Source organism: Danio rerio, chromosome 11, assembly GCF_049306965.1.
Source record: "Danio rerio strain Tuebingen ecotype United States chromosome 11, GRCz12tu, whole genome shotgun sequence".
Lineage (NCBI taxonomy): Eukaryota > Metazoa > Chordata > Actinopteri > Cypriniformes > Danionidae > Danio > Danio rerio.
The window spans coordinates 20,670,979-20,690,804 of record NC_133186.1 but is presented as its reverse complement, the minus strand read 5'-3'; the positions used below and the strand labels follow the sequence as shown (position 1 = coordinate 20,690,804).

Here is a 19,826-nt window from a genome sequence, read left to right as displayed (position 1 = left end):
AACAAACACCAGAAACAACTGTCTAATGCTGTGATGACTTATTGATATTTGTGGAATAATTCCAAAACTAATGTCTAATAATTATAAAACATTATTGATGACGAAGATGACAATAATACTAACAATGAACTACATTTCTAATTATCATGCTGCCTTGAATGTACTTGAATGAGAGTTATCTGCTATAAAAAGTCCTACTGCTAGTTTATGGCGCAGTAGGTAGTGCTGTCGCCTCACAGCCAGAAGGTCGCTGGTTTGAGCCTCGGCTCAGTTGGCGTTTCTATGTGGAGTTTGCATGTTCTCCCTGCATTCGCATGGGTTTCCTTCAGGTACTCCGGTTTCCCCCACAGTCCAAAGACATGCGGTACAGGTAAATTGGGTAGGCTAAATTGTCCGTAGTGTATGAGTGTGTGTGTGTGGATGTTTCCCAGAGATGGGTTGCGGCCGGAAGAGCATCCGCTGTGTAAAAACTTGCTGGATAAGTTGGTGGTTCATTCAATAGACAAAAAAAAAAAGAAGAAAAGTCTCACTTCTGCACTTCTTCAAAAGTTTTGGTTTGGGTTTGTGTCATTTTAAATGCTCAGTCTCGTTATGAGCTGATTTTCATTTCTCTGAGTTTGTGGAAAACAGCAGGCGAGTCAGCGGACCCATATAAGCGAGGCAGAGCAGGATTCTCGCGATGACCACTGACGCAATACTGTTTTCATCTGCTGCAGTTTCAGTTTAAACTTTGTAAAGGCGATGATGTGTACAGTGTTAAATTTTACATTTAGCGGACATTTGCACTGAACGTGCGGTGAATGCAATGCATCGAGATTCAGGCCATTAAACAGCTGATCCCTTCTAAGTCTTTCAGCAGCACTCTCTCCAAAAAAATTCGGTTGAGCTTGGCTGGTAGTCATGTGCTGCTTCTTCCTCAGACTTCAGCCGTTTGCAGTTTCCCGTGGTCCCAAAAGCCCCCTGTCATCCCAACGAGGTGCGCCTGAAAAGCGTGAGCACGCTTGAAAATAACGAACCTGCACGAGCTTGCCTTAGTCATAGTTAATCTAGTGTGTGTGGTTATTAGTCTCAGTGTACATACTAGCTCACAGTTTGCATAAATGTTTAGTTGCAGCAGTTTTGTTCCATGCAGAAACACGATGTTGAGAAGCCTTTACGATGAATTAACCGTGACTAATTAAAGCGCAGTTAATAGTGAAACTGGTTAATCGTTGCATCCCTAAGCTTAACTGGAGACTGGCTCTGGTCAGGTCATTTGAATCTATTTGAATCAGTTAATAAATCATTGACCAGAGACACTGACTGGACCATTTAAATCAGTGTACTGTTAAGTGAAGATTTTATCTGGATTTGATCAATGATCTTGTAATGACTAATCTTGCCTAACTGTAGACTCTCTGATTTAATTTTTTGAATCAGTCAGTTGCTGAGTCAAAAAAACTTCATCGGTCCAATTCACAAATGTATTGTTGAATGTGTTGGTCTGACTGGATCATTTAAGTCAGTGAACTCTGAACTGGAGACTTGTTCTGAATAAATCATCTGAATCAAGGATTTTGTTAACTGGAGACTTGTTTGAGTAATCATTTAAATGAATAAATCATTGACTAGAGCCTGACTCTGTCTGGACCATTTGAATCAGTGTACTGTTAACTGGAGACTTACTTTGTCTGGATTTGATCTTGGTCAGGTCATTGGAGCCAATGAATCATAACATGGATGCTTGCTCTGTGCAAGTTATTGAAATAATTGAACTGTTAACTGGAGACTCGCTCTGATTTAATCTGTTGAATCAGTCAGTTGCTGACTTAAAAACAACTGCATTTGGTCCAATTCACATTTGTATTGTTCAGTGTGTTGGTCTGACTGGATCATCTGAATCAGCGAAATCTTAACTCGAGACTCGTTCTGACTAAATCATTTGAATCAGGGATTTTGTTAACTGGAGAGTTGTTTGATTATTTATTTAAATGATTAAATCATTCACTAGAGACTCACTCTGACTGGCTGGATCATTTGAATTGGAGACTCGCTCTGACTGGATCACTTGAATCAGTGTACTGCTAACTGGAGACTCACTCTGGTCAAGTTATTTGAATGAGTCATTACATGGATGCTTGCTCTGCAAATCATTTGAATAATTGAACTGTTAACTGGAGACTCGCTCTGGTTTAATCTTTGAATCAGTCAGTTGCTGACTCAAGAACAACTGCATTTGGTCCAATTCACAAATGAACCGTTCAGTGAGTTGGTCTGATGGTATCATCTAAATCAGTGAACAGGAGACTTATCCTGACTGGATATTTTAAAATAAACAAATTATTGACTAAAAATTCACTCTGACTGAATCATTAGAATCACTGAACTATAGTGACTGGAGATTAACTCTGACTGGATTTGGAGAATGATCTTGTAGCCTAACTGGAGCCTCTCTCTGGTTAGATCATTTGAATCAATGAATCATTACATGGATGCTTGCTCTGTGCAAATGATTGAATAATTGAACTGTAACCTGGAGACTCGCTCTGACTAAATCATTTGATTCAGTGAACTTAAGCAACTGGGGCCTCATGTACGAAGACTTGTGTGAAATCATTCTAAAACATTGCATACGCATAAAGCTGTAAAAGCTGTAAACGTACGCAGTGTTTCATACATCTGAATTTTTACTGCGTACGCAGAATCCCATGCATATTTTCTTTGTACATCCGAATGAATGTGAAACTGAGCGCACTTGCACGAACGCAAATCCCCTCCCTGCCTCCTCCCCCGTATGAATATGCTAATGACTCTACTTTGGCAAAACCCAACGAAAAAGCAATGGCAAAAGCAAGCAAAAAGAGAAACTTTGTAAAGAATGTGATTTGGAGGTGCTGATTTCGGGGGTAGATTGGAGAAAAACTGTGTTATTTTCAAGTTTGTCCTCCGGAATTAATAACAAAAGAAAAAAATAGAGTTGGAGAGTCTAGCTGATGCGGTTAACACAGTTGTGTCTGAACATTGCACTGAGTGGATTAAACAAAAAAATAGTGTGATGTAAAGGTGTAAAATATTGTAGTGTCCTTAACAGCGTGAGTGGTGTAGCTCATAAAACGCATGGCAACATGTTTTGACACATTCGAGCATGAACTCGGTTTGAATCCAGCGTCTTATGAGCTAATTCTTCTTTTTTCCCCCCCACTACATATCAGATTTTGGCTACTCTTCATCACGAGGAAGACAAGTAGGAATCATTAATAAGTGTGGGCATCATATATTATTTGCACATTTATTGAATGGAAATGTTTCTAATTCATGTATACAAATTCGTCTTTAGATGGCACCTTTATAGCAATGTGTGTGCAGTCGATTGCTCCAATTACATTGGAAAAACCGACGACCGCTGCAAATTTCGCTTTAATGTTTGGCTGGTCAACTGCATGGTATGGAAACCTTATATACCTGCTAGACATGCGGATGACCCTTTGCCGTACAGCTGCCATTACATGGCTTAAAGATACTTTGTAGTGTGCAATTTAACACAACTGCCTCTAGGAATTGCCAAAGGAAATATAACAAACACACACAGCACACAGGAAATGTGCGTCCGCCAGGCATGAAGTTGGCGTGGACCAACGCAAATTCTCACGTTCATTTCAACGTTAGTAAATCCAAACATGAGCGTGAAATCTGTCATACGCAAAGTTTTTGTGCGTATGCAGCGTTGATACATAAAGCCCCGGGTGACTTGCTGCGATTGGATTTGATCAATGGTCTTGTAGCCTAACTGGAGACTCACTCTGGTCAGGTCACTTGAGTCAATTAATCATTACATGGACGCTTGCTCTGCACAAATCATTAAATAATTGAACTGTTAACTGGAGACTCGCTCTGATTTAATCTTTTGAATCAGTCAGTGGCTGACTCAAGAACAACTGCATTTGGTCCTGTTCACAAATGTATCATACTTATTAGGGACACCAAATAATTTTACCACACCAAATATTTATTAATAATAATTTTACCATGCCAATAATTTTACCAATCCAAATCATTTTATTTTACACATAAATGTGGAAAAATTAATTCAAGCTGATTTCAAATTTTAGTAAAATGTTTTCTTTTACAAAAAGAATGGACTCAAAATAGGTACCACTGGCACAATAGCAATTTACAATACATGGAAAGCAGACAGTTAAATATCCTTGTTCTTTTGTTTGTTTGTTTTATCAGCTTGGCTGGAGGAGAGGGAAAGGAGTCAGAAGCAACTGAAGGGATGGAAATCGCAACACGATCAAAAGGTGAGAACTGTCTTTGATATGATAACCACCGGCGATGTGGTGGCGCAGTAAGTTGTGCTATCGCCTCACAGCAAGAAGGTTGCTGGTTCGAGCCTCGGCTGGGTCAGTTGACGTTTCTGTGTGGAGTTTGCATGTTCTCTTCGCGTTCGCGTGGGTTTCCTCCGGGTGCTCAGGTTTCCCCCACAGTCCAAAGACATGTAGTACAGGTGAATTGGGTTGGCTAAATTGTCTGTAGTGTTTCTCAGAGATGGGTTGCAGCTGGAAGGGCTTCCGCTGTGTAAAACATATGCTGGATAAGTTGGCAGTTCATTCTGCTGTGGTGACTCCAGATTAATAAAGGGATTAAGGTGAAAAGAAAATGAATGAATGATAACCACTATCGGGCTCTGCTTTAGCGATCTAGGTGCAAAGTCTAAAGCAAAAACATTAGCTGTGTGTCCGAATCCACTTTTGCTATTTTAAGGACATAAAAAACACTTTGTGCACTGGTGTCTAGTCTAACAGGGTTGTGCTTATTCTCTTAATGAGTTAAGGTTGTGTTTTGATCATCTCCCATTTTCTCTAAGAGTCAGTTGTGTTGGCCATGGCGCATTTATATGGCGGACTTTGTAAGGGGATAAACTGAATGCTTAACTAGCCAGAAAAGAGTTAAACACCATCTGCGTCAGGATAAACGAGCCTCCTTCATTCAGTCTTTTTACTTTCTCTTTACTTTACTTTACTTTTACTTTCATGGATACTTTTACATCCATTAGTCTACATTTTTAATTTTGTATGTTAAGCACAAAGATTTGTTCCAAAACTATTTCTAAATTCAGTTTTAATTTCCAGCAAAATAATAAATGAACAATAATAACGAGGTTTATTCAAACACACGTCTTATTCTTATCCACCATATGGTGATGCATATGTCTCCAAACCCGACAAGTGGACAGTCTAAATTTGTTTTTATTAATACAAATAAAAAATAGGCGTATAATAAATAATACTGCTAATGATAATAACATTATAAAAAAGCAATTTGTCATGAATAAACTGAAAAAAGCCCCCAGACCTGGGATGAAGAAGGCATGGAAGGCGTGTTTTTTATATTTATGTAGAAAATAATAATAATAATAATAATAATTTTATTACATTTTAATCTTTAATTTTTTTCCATATGTAAAGAAGTTTGTGTATTGCTGTCCATCCTGTGTGGTGTGTATTAAACAATGTGTAAGTGTTTGGACCTGCATAGGCGCATAGCTAACGCGCTGGACTTTAGACCAGCTTTTAGTTGGTCAATTGCACAGTCTATTTCAGTTCCTTAAAATAGCAACTCGCCATAAAGTGCAAATGGTTTTACTATTTAAACAACGTGGCACAAAGTGTTAAAACATCTTGTGCCTTATTGCGCCAGGAGTATGATAGGGCTAATTGTTTTTTTTTATATATTCAAGTATGAAAAGTGTACAGAAGCATTACTTGAACAGGTCATTTTCCATATTTGTTTAGGTTTCATGGTCAGACTTTATTCTGCAATTCTTTCATTCTTATTTTCAAAATTTATGGAGTATGATTTTAAGAACACACAATTTTAGTATTTCTGCTTATTATTGTTATTTACAGCAGATAAAATCTGCAGCTTTTTTTCTTATTTTATGTCTGTAATTTACATTGTTTGCTTTGCAGTTTCTGATCAAGGGTCAACAGAAAGGACAGTACCGAAGCGCAAGGTCTCCAGCCCTCCTCACTCCTCAAACGGACACTCTCCATCTGAATCCTCTCCCAGTCCTGTCAAAAAGAAGAAGAAACCAGGAGCCGTCAACAGCAGTAAAGACCAGGTGCAGCTTTTGCTCCTTTTACAAGCCCCTGTTCAGTCCCGCATTTGCTCATTCACTAATTTCAGTGTCTGTCTGTTTTCACTTTTGTCTGTTGTGTGGCTTCTTCATGGTGATACAGTGCAAGTATTCATCCTCATTACCTTTATCCTATAGATGTACTTTAGTTTTTTATTCTGTTTTAGCTGGAAATAGTTTGCACCTATTTGTCAAACTGAATTTTTGGACCCCACTAAATAAGAAACATCTTAGAAATAGTGAATTCTGAATAATAATGATCAGAATGTATTGTGTCTAGCGTAATATATAAGCTAGACAGATAAAATGGATGATATTTGACCACTTTAAAGGTATAATTCACCCCAAAATGAAAATTCTTCCATTATTTACTCACCATTTCCTTTTATTTAACCTGATTGATTTTTTTGAACACAACAGAAGATATTTTGAAGAATGTTGAAGACTGACTTGAATTCAATTTTCAAAATATCTACTTTTGTGTTCAAAAGCAAAAATAAACTCGTTATAGTTTGTATACACTTAGTGGTGAGTGAAGGTGCTTCTCAAATCGCATACTTATGCACTATGCTACGCCATTTTGTAGTATAAATAGTGCAAGTAGTGCGCTCACACTGAAACCTCAAAAAATGAAAAGTGCACTTTAAATACCCGCACTTATTCAGCTGTGAAAATAAATTGTGTAATGATGGACACTTCACGAACTCATCGACCGCAGCTTTGCTCATGTAGCGGAAGGGGCGGAGCTATCGGGTGCACATGTTGGATTACTTATTTATTTTGGATTGTGGAAGCAAAATTCTCCTACGAGAGTAACTATAGTGTCCTCTGATGGTGAATGCAGTTATACTCATGGCAGGTATTATTTGGTTCTTTGATCATTTATTTCACTAATTTGGCAACCGTCAAACATCATCTGGGAAATGGTTTGAATATTCGCTTAGTAAAAATCCTTTAGTGCTACATTTGGGATGACACTACATTCATATACTATGCTGTTGAGTGTGTTAGTGCATAAGTGCATAGTGTACCATATGAGACGCAGCTTTAATAATAAGTACATTTTCATTTTTGGGTGAACTATCCCTTTGAGATGTCTGCCCACTTGTGTAAATAATAACAAGGTCTCTGTTGTAAATTATCAAATTAATAATGTCTTCCTATTTAAAACCTCATGTTTATATTACTTAAAGAAATGCTATTATAAAGATATAAATATTTATATTGAATAATTTCTATGAAAGTGACTCTATAACAGTGAATTGTGCATAGGGAGCAAAATTTTATATAAAAACAAATAAATATTAAAACAATTGTAGCTCAATTTCATTCTTACTAAATTTTGAATACATTTATAAACTAAAATTTTAGACCTGTGTGGCCATTGCATCACCGACAGCAGTGATTCTCAACCACATTCCTGGAGGACCATCAACACTGCATGCTTTGGATGTCTCCATTGTCTGTCACACCCATTACAGGTCTTTCAGTCTCTGCTAATGAGAAAATGGAAAATTTGCAAAGTTATGGTCCTCCAGGAACATGTTTAAGAAACACTGACCAACAGTGTAGTCATAACCACATTTTTTTTTTCTTCTTCATTTTTTGTTGTTGTTGTTAAATAGACTGTTCACCCCAAAATAAAAATCCTGTCATCATTTAGTCACTCTCCACTTGTCACAAACATGATTAAATTTCTTCCTTCTATTGTTCTCAGTTTCTTTCTTGGAAGATATTGGAAATTGATAACTGTTGACATTTATAGTATTCGTTTTTCCTGCTGTCAATGGCTACTGGTTTCCAACATTCTTCAAACTATCTTCTATGTTTAACAGAACAAAAAAAGGAGAAAAAAACTCAAACTGACTAAATGATGACAGAATTATAATTTTTGGGTGTACCGTCCCTTTAAGGATCCGACACCATGAGCATTTTCTACTGATAAAACCTCTATGGCTGATTGCCAACAGTTTTTTCCCCGTGTGATCCAAACACTAAATATTTCACTCTCCATAAAAGTGTCATCTTTTGACAGAGCCATTAATTTTTACCAACAACCTCAGGTCTGCTCCCTTAGCTTTATGAGACCGATAATAAGCCCAACCAAACAAATGTAAGGCAGGTGGCTGCCATGCAAGCTAAGCAGAAAAGTGCATCCAGAGACCCGATATGATTCATGTCGATGCAGCTGCAATGAATTATCACACCTGATCTTGTTTCCCCCTCTAACGAAGATGCATTTACCTTTCATATTGCAGAGCGAAATGCCATTAATTCAGTGCTCATTTGTCTAAATTTGCCCTCTTCTGTTTTTCCACACCCTGATCGATCACCTTGGTGCCTGTTTTGTATTGTCTTGTAACCTATAATAGCAATGTTTTGAAACCCCGACCCTCTGTTTCTCTCGCCCGCATTCCAGTCAGAACTAAGACATGGTCCCTTTTACTATGTGAAGCAGCCCGCACTCACCACAGACCCTGTTGATGTTGTACCGCAGGACGGGCGGAATGACTTCTACTGCTGGGTGTGCCACCGCGAGGGCCAGGTGCTCTGCTGTGAGCTCTGCCCGCGCGTCTACCACGCCAAGTGCCTCAAACTGGCTGCAGAGCCTGAAGGAGACTGGTTCTGCCCTGAATGTGAGGTACTGCCTCACTTTGTGCTTGAACAGCGCATCATCACTCTGCAGATTGTTAAATTATTCTGCAGTATTTTAACACTCCTTAAATAAAGGTTTTAAATTAACGTTTTTGCTGTGATATCCTAGAAGACTCTACTGCTATATGGGTTCCTCAAAAAATCAATTGTTTAAAGCAATCTGAAGAAACTTTTTCCTCTATTAAGAATCTTTTATGGAATCTAAATGTTTATGGATGTTAAAGGCCCCATACAGAATCGCCAAATCTAAGTTCACCTAATTAATAGTACCCTTATTTTTTACATTTTTAAAGTTATTTCATATTAATACCATATAATAAAAGCAATAAATGTATATATACAGTGTATATGTATATTGTAAAAAAATCCTGGGTTCCACACAATTTCTTTACAAAGCAAAAGTTAACATCATTGTTTTTGATCTCACAAGGAAACCTAACTATTTTTTAGTTTTATCAGTTTAGTGGAGTTCACTCATTTGATGTATGATTTTAAAAAGGAGGCATGGCATCCAACCCCTTCCCTAAACCCAGCCATCATTGGGGGATTAGCAAATCTTACTAAAACTAGCCACTAAATCAACAAGTTATGAATTACTGTTAAATAACGTTGTTTTTACCAATTTAAGTGGATTGAACATACAAAAATTAAGTTGTACCAAAAACTCAAGAAGTGTGTTGATTCAGCTCATTTTAAATAAGTAATTTAAACAAGCAGCAATAAATACAGAATTGTTAAGTGTTAATATTTCATTTTTTATACAAAAACAGTATCAGTTTAATTTGGATACCCAGTTTGCATAATTGAACATATAACATTTCAGAAATCTTGATATAAAATTAAATAAAAAAAGAAACAATTCCAAATAATCTTCCATGGAAGTAGTTATATCTGTTAGTTAATTCATCCCTTTTTAATGCTTAGAATTTTTGAGGTTTTTTTGTACTAAAATGTCTTATTTTATGTCCTATATTAGGTTTTCGAAATGGTGTAGATAATAAAATGCTTCTGAAATTGATTTTCCAGCCTTTTTGACCTTAATGTTAAATGTTAATGTTAAAGAGATCACCCCTCCAAAAAACGACTCACTATTGATTAACTGTCAAGTAACTTTTTTCTGTTGAACACAAAAGATGACGAGTTTTGAAGAATGTAGTGAACTGATAAACATTGACTTTCATAAAACAAGTATGACAGTCAGTGAAAACCCGTTTTAAACATTTTTAAAAATATCTTCTATTGTGTTTAACAAAAAAATAAACTCAAAGAGCTTTGTGACAATGTATGCAAATTAACTCTTATGCAGTATGATTGATTGCGTATTATTTTTGCATGGGAAATGAATCATGCCCTTACTAAATAGTAAAATACTAAACATAAATAAAAGTCTAAAAGTTAGCAGTAATTAAATGCGCCTGCCTAATATCTGTATGTTTTTATAACTCCTTTTAAAAGATCTACACTTTTAAGCATCGCTATCCACACATCTGAATAAATGATAAATATGTGACTATAAAGTAAAGATAAAAGTGTCTCCTTAATGAATAAATGCCAAATATTTCCACTGAAATGAATCTTAATGCATCTCTCTTGTTTCTTGGCAGAAAATAACAGTTGCGGAGTGCATAGAGACTCAAAGTAAAGCTATGACGATGCTCACACTGGACCAGCTGTCGTTCCTGCTGAAGTTTGCTCTCCAGAAGATGAAGCAGCCTGGTGTAAGAGTCAACCATTCCATCATTCTTCTTACTTTAGCTGATACAATTTTCAGGCTACACTAGACACTCAGAATAAAAACAAATCAATTGCTTAAAAAAAAAATCCCAAAATTATACCAATGGCAAATTCAGACTTAAGGTTACTTTTATTGAACTAGTAAGATTTTTTTGACCAGAAGTGACACAGGCTTCCCCCAAACAATATTAAGACGATGTACAAGAGGCATAGTTGTGGGGGGAAAATGTTTTGATTGTGAAATTTATTTGATTTTAAGATTAGGAAATAGAATTTTTTTCATAATGTTATAATAATCATATATAAATATTAAACAGTTTCAAGTACAAAAATAACTTATAAAAGTTAAATAATATTTATAATTAGAAGAAAAATTATAAAAAATTATAATATTAATTTTAATTATAATGTTTATAAAATTCAAATAAAATTATAAAGTAGAAGATAAATAATCAAAGATAAAAAAAGCTTAAAGTAAATGAATAAACAAACAAACAAATACACAAATAAATAAAAAATAAATAAATAAATAAATGGATTAAAATAAAAATAAATAAATGTATTAAAATAAATGAATGAATTCAAATAAATAAATTTTAAAAATTTAAATCTCGCCTGACATGTGGCTTCTATTCACTTTTACTATAAGGAAAAGAACAGCTTTGGCATTCTGCTAAACATCTTTTTTTCCCGGATTATTGAAAGACAAGTAAATGATTTGAGACTATGGGCGAGCAATTACCTTAATAAATAGAATATCTTTCTTTTTTCAGACGGAGCCATTTCAGAAGCCGGTGTCGTTAGAACAGCATCCAGACTATGCAGAGTATATATTTCACGCCATGGATATCTGCACTTTAGAAAAGGTGAAAAATTATCCTACAAAACCATTTAAATGCTTTTTATGAATGTGTTTCATTATCATGTTCAATTTTTGCTTTCATTCAGAATATTAAAAAGAAAATGTACGGCTCCACTGAGGCTTTTCTGGCTGATGTGAAGTGGATTTTGCACAACTGTATCATTTATAACGGAGGTTGGTTAGCATTAAAGCCAGATTTGTTTCTGATGAGAGTTTGTTTTCTTAAGGCTATATCTGTTTTCTTCTGTTTTTCTCTTAGGGAACCATAAGCTTACAGCAACGGCTAAAGTTATTGTAAAAATCTGCGAACATGAAGTATGTATGGTAAATTCTGAGGCAAAATATAACCAAAGTTTGATCAGTTTCATTGTTTTAAACCTCAGTTATCTTTCAGATGAATGAGATCGAGGTCTGTCCCGAGTGTTATCTCTCTGCCTGCCAGAAAAGGGACAACTGGTTTTGTGAACCATGTGTGAGTGTCTTGCACTAGAACAAATGAATTTCCTGCTCCTCTTGGTCAGCAGTGTGAGTTAATCGTCTGTTTGTGAAATGTTTGTGTGCTTCAGAGTAACCCTCATCCTCTGGTTTGGGCCAAGCTGAAGGGATTCCCGTTCTGGCCTGCCAAAGCTCTTCGTGACAAAGACGGACAAGTGGACGCACGTTTTTTTGGGCAGCATGACAGGTGAACAAATGTTGATTCATTGTATTACATTTTTAAATAAAGACTAAATTCATACTTTTGAATTAAACTAAATGATTTTTCTGCTTTCTTTTTCTGTTTACCTTATGTAACGTGTCCTTGGGTGTGTGTGGAAGGCACTAGATAAACACAAAATAATGATAATAATAATACAAAGAACAGTGCAAAGACATGTGCTGTAGGTGAATGAAATAAGACAAAAAATTGTCTGTTGTGTATAGCCGCTTTTCCACTATCGTGCTGAATCGTTCTTTAAACAGAACTGTTCCATTCCGTGCCAAACCGGGCCAGACAGCACGGATACGGTTTCATTTTCCACTGTCGTGCTGCGACAAAGCTCTTTAAAACATTACACAAAACGCATCAGTAGTTGCCTTGGTAACGCAATGTAAACGGCTCCCTTTGTTCAATTAAAGTTAAATAAGAGCCGAAACTATTTATTTATTTATTTTTCAAAAAAGCAAAAGCATGTGACTAAAAACTGTTATGCCGCTCTATCAAATAGGGGTGCTAAATGTGCACCCTTATTTATTTATATGTTGCGCAGCTCTGGCTAAATTTTATTTGGAGGGAAAATTACCAAAATGTAACGTGATGATTAAAAATAATTGGAGGGGAAATAAATAATATTTAAAATCTCTGAACATAACAGAAAAATAAACAATGATAAGACAACAATAATAGTGCATTTGCATTATAGTGGCAGAAATATAATTTTGGACAGGCCTTGTCAAAGGTGAGCGGGCACTTTCACTAATAAAAACACAGCACATAAATTATTTCATTTTTAACAATTAATTAAATTACACTGCGTATTTATATCAAAAGTTGATAATGATATAAAATATACTACATTTTGATGGTAAAATGAAACCATTTAAGCGATGGCTGTTATTTGTTTTACTATTCAAACATTAAATAACGAATGCAGCAAGTGAAAAAAACGAATATGAAACAACACATATATTGCAGGATTTAAAGCATATAAAGCACTAAAATGCTGCTTTATTATCTTTTTATTTTGATCATTTTATTTTTATTTTTATAATTATTTTTGTGTTCATATTTAACTAACAAGCTGTAGGCGAAATATTGCTAGACGTTTTAGAAAATATTTGCGTAGCTATATTAAAGATCACCACAAAAAAAAAAAAACACAGAAACATGTTACATGCCTCATAAATGTCATATACAGTTGAAGTCAGAATTATTAGCCCCCTTTTGATTTTGATTTTCTTTTTTAAATATTTCCCAAATTATGTTTAACAGAGCAATTACATTTTTACAGTATGTCTGATAATATTTGTTCTTCTGGAGAAAGTCTTATTTGTTTTATTTCGGCTAGAATAAAAGTAGTTATTAATTTTTTTTAAAACATTTTTGGGACAAAATTATTAGCCCCTTTAAGCTAATTCTTTTTTGGATAGTCTACAAAACAAACCATCATCATACAATAATTTGACTAATTACCTTAACCTGCCTAGTGCACCTTATTACCCTAGTTGAGCCTTTAAATGTCACTTAAAGCTGTATAGAAGTGTCTTGAAAATTTTCAAGTAAAATATTATTTACTGTCATCATGACAAAGACAAAATAAATCTGTTATTAGAAATAAGTTTTAAAAACTATTATGCTTAGAAATGTGCTGAAACAATCCTCCCTCCATTGAACAGAAATTGGGGAAAAAAATAAACAGGGGCGCTAATAATACAGGGGGCTAATAATTCTGACTTCAACTGTAACTTATGTATAACTGAATCATATAATTGCCTATAGCTGAAATTATGAAAATTGCTCATTTTATTTTTATAAAACATTTGTCAAAACGTATTGATATTTTTTGAGTAAAAGCAATACTGACATTTAAGAATCCATATTTATTTAATTCATTCATTCTTTTGACTTGTTTATTAGTGCATATGCTATAATATAAATCATACAACAGTACCTTGGACAGTTACAGTGCCGCTCCGTAAAGCTTTTAAGCAAAGTCTTTTGGACGGCCGACATTACAACACGAACACGCCATCCTTCCGGTGGTCTTGCCGGTATTAACAAGCTGTCCTGGCTTTGAATTAAAAAGTGCAATTATTTCCTCGTTGTTAAAAGAGTCTGCAAGTTCGTGTTCCATGGATATAGTGATGTTGTTGTGGAATTTGGACATCGACGATGCAAAGCGTGACTTTATTCGCTTTATTCGATGCGCAGCAGGAAAAAAAAGTCAGCAGCGCAAGTCGCTGGCATGTCTCTCCCGGATCAGAGCGAGTTTTGTGCTGTGGAATACAGCGCTGCGTGCAATAAACTCACATTCAGGCAGGCGAAGTAGGTCTGTATTCAAGTCAATAAAATAATAACTTTAATGAATAAAATATCTTCGTAAGAATGTGATGAGTTATTCACTTCTCTGCCAGAGACTGCTCTATGGTTTTAAAACCCTTTTCAAACTGTATCGTTTAGACCTGGATCATTATTTTATATTAAATGTACTGTAGTTTATTGAGGATGTCTGATGACTAGCGCGCTTCTGCTGAGCCAGCTGTGGTAGCTTAGCAACCAAGTCGCGACGTCAACACACAGAATCTGTCAGCACAGTTCAGCACGGTTGTCTAACCGTGCCGAGAATTCCGGGCCGAGAACGGTTTGTAATCGTGCCGCGCCGTTCCAGGCTCAGTGGAGAAACAACCGTAACCGTACCGAAGTGTTCTTAGAACGGTTTGGCACGATAGTGGAAAAGCAGCTTATGTGTGTTTCCCAGTGATGGGTTGCAGCTGGAAGGGCATTCACTGCGTAAAATATGTGCTGGATAAATTTGGCATTTCATTCTGCTGAGGGGACCCCTGATAAATAAGCCGAAAAGAAAATGAATAAATGAATGAAATTATTAATTCGGGACAATGTAGTTTCTGTTGAGTTTTGTTCTACATATTATTGTTTGTTTATTTACACACTTTTTACATTTATTTTAATATAATGTTTGTTCATTTGATCTTTTTGTATGTATTTGTTTTAATAAATGTTTTTTATTTGTTTATTTAAATTATGTTTAAATATTTATAAAAGATATATTATTTTTATTTATTTATTATTCTAAATCTTATCTTTCAATAAACTTACAGGTTATTTATTTACTAGAATTAAGTCTAAAGCTGTTATTGTTAGCTAAAAGCAACTAAAATTCAACTAAAAACATTTTCTGAAAATAAATAAAGTTTATTATAAAGTAACTTTATTTCAGCTACTTTCCAATAAATATTAGTCTAAATCAAATAATATTGCCAGTGGTGTATTGGTTAGTGTGTCGACACATGCACTCATGCACTCACGATGACCCAAGTTTGATTCCCACCTCGCGGTGCTATGCCAATCCTTCCCTTCTCTTTGCTCCCTATGCTTTCCTGTCAATACTCTATACTGTCATATACAACAAAGGTAAAAACCATGAAAAAAATAATTATAATTAATATTTAATTGGAGACATGGTAGTTCAGTGGCTAGCACTGTTGCCTCACAGCAAGAAGGTTGCTGGTTCGAGTCCTGGCTGGACCAGTTGGCATTTCTGTGTGGAGTTTGCATGTTCTCCCTGTGTTGGTGTGGGTTTCCTCAGGGTGCTCCGATTTTCCCCAAAGTCCAAAGACATGCGGCATAGGTGAATCAATTAAACTAAATTTGCCATAGTGTATGTGTGTGTATAGATATTTCCCAGTACTGGGTTGCAGCTGGAAGGGCATCCGCTGTGGAGAACATATGCTGGATAAGTTGGCAGGTCATTCTGCTGTGGCAATGTCGAAGGAAAAAGAATGAAAATAATAATTAAAAACAAATACAAAAAAAAACATAAAAAAAACATTTAAACATTTAACAAACAAAAACATTTAGGGCTCTATTTTGACGGTTCATGCGCAAAATGCAGGGCGCAAACACTTTCAGAGCGTGTCAGAATGCATTTTTACTAATATAAGGACAGAAAAATTGGCTTTGCGCCGTGGCGCATGGTCTAAAAGTGTTGAGTTCATTTTCTTAATGAGTTATAGGTGTGTTTTGAGAATAAACCAATCAGAGTCTCATCTCCCATTCCCTTTAAGAGCCAGTTGCGTCGCGCCATAATCGCATTTGCTATTTACATGACATAAAGTAAGTGTAAGTGGAAAAACTGAGCATTTCATTAGCAAGAAAACAGCTAAACAATGCAAGAATGAGAGATAAGCCCTCTCAACAGTTAAACAGCGCATCTATCGCAGGAGAATGAGAGATAAATGATCTACTTTCACTTTCGCTCTTGTGGATAGGGAAACCTTTACGCACAGACATCAATTTGCCTATCAATAATTAATTTCGTTTGTTAAGGGCAAAGATTTGTTTCAAAACTATTTCTGAATTTAGTTCTAATTTGCAGCAAACGAATAAATGAACAATAATAACAAAGTGTGTTCAAAAACCTGAGTTATATCCTAAAACGCATGCTACAGCCCATATGGTCTAAAACCTGCAGGTGGGCAAATCTAAGCTTGTTTTTAGTAAAACAAATATAAATATGGATTTAATAAATAATACTGCTAATAATAATAACATTATACAAAAGCAAATTGTTATGAATGAACTGAAAAACCCTTCGGAGAAGGCATAAAAGCAGTGGTTTTTCATATTTATGTAGGCAAGAAAATAATATGTTTTGTAATAATTTAATTCTTTATATTTATATCCTATATATATTCTTATTATATCCTTTATATATCCTTAATATTTAAATTTTTTTCATATGTAAAGATATTTGCATATTGCTCTACATCTTGTGTGTATTAAGCAGTGTGTAAGCTAAGCGCAACTCTGTGCTGGAGTTTAGACCGGGTTTGTTTTGGTCTGTTGAAAAATCTATTATAGTTTCTCAAAATAGCAACACGCCAGCAATGCGCCTCAGAATGCCTTCCTTTTTAGACCAGAACGCCTATGAGCGCGCATATAAGCACAAATGCATTTGCTATTTAAACAGTGTGGCGCAACGTCTCAAAACGACTCTTGCGCCAAGCTGAAACTAGCAAAAAACTATTGGGTCACTCCATGCGCCACATCCGCTTGTTAAGAGGTGACATGTTTGTGGCGGATGTAATACTGTTTCCGGGTCCAAGCTGCCATTCATTTGAGTGGAGAAATCATTCGTTTATGATCATGTTTTATTCCTATCACACATTAAAGTTAATTTTACATGAAGTCATAGTGTACACAACAATCTCTGGGCTTGCTGCATAACAAATACCAAAAATTTTAAATTTATAAAAAATCACTTTCTGGCCATCGGATATTAGGCATGGATATATACTGCCATAGTGATTTTCGAAAGCCTTAAATCGCTTTGTAAACGTTTATTATTGCCATTTCATAAGTCTCCCCATTCAGTTTAATAGAGCGCTTGGACCCAGAAGCCGCTTCGCGTGATGTCACACTTAACAAGCGGATTGCGCCGGGTGTATAATAGGGCCCTTAGTCTGTAGCCTTATTTTCACCCAAAATAACTTCACTGAGTTTCTTTGCACACAGATTTGACCAATAAAATATATCAGTAATCATCAATTTGTTAAGTAGTTGTTTCAGCCATTGATTGTTGTTGGCTAAGACTAAAATCCTGCTGCATTTCAATGTAGAAGAAGCAAAAATATGTTTTATTTTATTCTACCCATGTACTGTTTTAAAAAACAGGGCCTGGGTTCCTATTAACAACTGCTACCTCATGTCCAAAGAGATCCCATTCTCTGTGAAGAAGACCAAGAGCATCTTCAACAGTGCCATGCAAGAGATGGAGGTGTACGTAGAAAACATTCGCAAAAAATTTGGAGTCTTTAATTATGCACCATTTCGCACGCCCTACACACCAGACAACCAGTTCCAGATGCTCCTGGACCCGGCGAACCCCAGCGCAGGCTCCGTCAAACCTGAAAAACAGGAAAAGATCAAGTTCAACTTTGATGTAACTGCATCTCCGAAGCTGCTTGTGGGAAAAAGCATGGTGTCCAGTGGGAGTGGGACAGGAAGACGAATCTCGATGACAGACATGCCGCGTTCACCTATGAGTACAAACTCTTCAGCGCATACTGGATCTGATGGAGAACAGGAGACGGCGGAGAAAGGTCACGCTAAAGCGGCTCTGCCCCATTACAGCACTGGGGAAGAGTCTCAGGATTGCACTGGTACATACAGCATTAAAATGTCCTAAAACATACACTGAACATCTAAATTAGAGAGTGGGCATTAAATCCAGCGAGCACCTTTATGTCAAATCTTGATATCCACAAATTGATGCCCTATTTAACCACTAATAAAAGAACACAAAATGTATTATAATATAAGAACGGCTTTATTCATCTGAAAGTTTTTATTTCAAAATTACACTAAATTTTGTATCCCTACAATGCACGTAAACTACCTTGATGTCAAAAATACATCAGTTTGAGATTTAACATTGGTGCAAAACATATATCGAAACTGGATTAGAGGACTGTCCTGGAGTTCATTTTTTAATAAGTTTTTGACCTCAGTGTTAAATGTCAAACTGATGTCGTTTTGACATCAAGGTAGGCAAGTTTCTTTAGCTTGTTTTTATTTATGTCGTTTTGCTGGGGATTTTTTCTGGAAATAATTCAATCTTTGTCAACAATTGTACGTCAATTTTGCAGAAACAAACAAACAAACAAATTCATCTTTAGAATGCCCTGTTTGAAAGTCCCTAAGAATTAAGCTTTGAGACCAAAAATATCCATTATTGGATTTGTGTTTTAGAATTATCACAGTTTAGTGACAGAGTTTAGTAATATCACATAAACAAGAAAGTTGTTTTTCAGCATGAGCTTAACCGTAAAAACAAATTGCTGTTGCTTTTTAGTTTTGCTAATGGAAATAATTCTAAACAAAGGCACAGCATCTGATAGTGTCACAGTTGTGTTTTGTTCCTGATATCATGTTTATGAATGAATCATTTGAATTGGTTATGCAGTGTTTCATCTTGAAGGGTTTATCAAAAAATCTTAATTACGTTATTAATTATTACCATCATACCGTTCCAACCCCCTAAGACTTTTATTCATCTTCAGAACACAATTTGAGTTATTCTAGATGAAATCCGAGAGCACCCTTATCCTTTTTAGACAGGAATGGTCCAGAGATGTTTGAGTTCAGAAAAGGAGCCAAAATCAATGTCAAAACATTCCATGTGACTTCAGTGGATCAACTGTAGTCATACTGAGCTACAAAGCTCCAAGAACACTGTTATGTGCCAAAAAACACTTTGTTTGCCAATGTCTTCCGTATCAAATCAGGGTGCATGGTAACAATGATCAATACGATGCTTACTGTTTTGCCCTGCTGACTCTAATGGCACTACATCGTATTGGCCATAGTAAACATGCATGCTCATGACCTGATGCAGGAGAAAAGATATAGGCGAACACAGTCACATTAACAGTGCACAAAAGTGTTTTTGGAGTTTCATATGATTATAGCTGAAGCACTGAATCACACGGAATGTTTTGACAATGTTTTCGTTTTTTTTTTATGTACTTTATTCCCTGTGCAAATAATCATGGGGGTCAGCAGTTGTACCCAGTTGTACCCTTCATTTTCTTTTTGATTCCATTCCGAAATATCTTTCAGAGGGTTATTTACTTGGAATTTACTATGCACAGTGAATGCAAGTCTCTGTTGTAATATCACAGTCACATTACATTGTGGGACATTTAGGTGATAGACTCTGCATATGAAGCAGAATTGAT

At 35.8% G+C, this 19,826-nt stretch overlaps 1 protein-coding gene across 6 annotated transcripts in view; it reads left to right on the top strand.

The window, feature by feature from the left end:
• zmynd8 (zinc finger, MYND-type containing 8) overlaps window positions 1-19,826 on the top strand; it is a 43,516-nt gene that overhangs the window by 6,410 nt on the left and 17,280 nt on the right. For 3 of the 6 annotated variants that reach the window (XM_021479798.3, XM_068224316.2, XM_073916653.1), the window contains 10 exons: window positions 4,213-4,280; window positions 5,952-6,103; window positions 8,616-8,759; window positions 10,378-10,491; window positions 11,281-11,373; window positions 11,456-11,543; window positions 11,629-11,684; window positions 11,764-11,841; window positions 11,936-12,051; window positions 17,761-18,248. In XM_021479798.3, coding sequence (XP_021335473.1) covers window positions 4,213-4,280; window positions 5,952-6,103; window positions 8,616-8,759; window positions 10,378-10,491; window positions 11,281-11,373; window positions 11,456-11,543; window positions 11,629-11,684; window positions 11,764-11,841; window positions 11,936-12,051; window positions 17,761-18,248 — 1,397 coding nt within the window. Of the gene's footprint in view, window positions 1-4,212; window positions 4,281-5,951; window positions 6,104-8,537; window positions 8,760-10,377; window positions 10,492-11,280; window positions 11,374-11,455; window positions 11,544-11,628; window positions 11,685-11,763; window positions 11,842-11,935; window positions 12,052-17,760; window positions 18,249-19,826 lie in introns of all 6 variants that reach the window. The other 3 variants (XM_687794.11, XM_068224315.2, XM_073916652.1) reach the window with 1 other exon arrangement.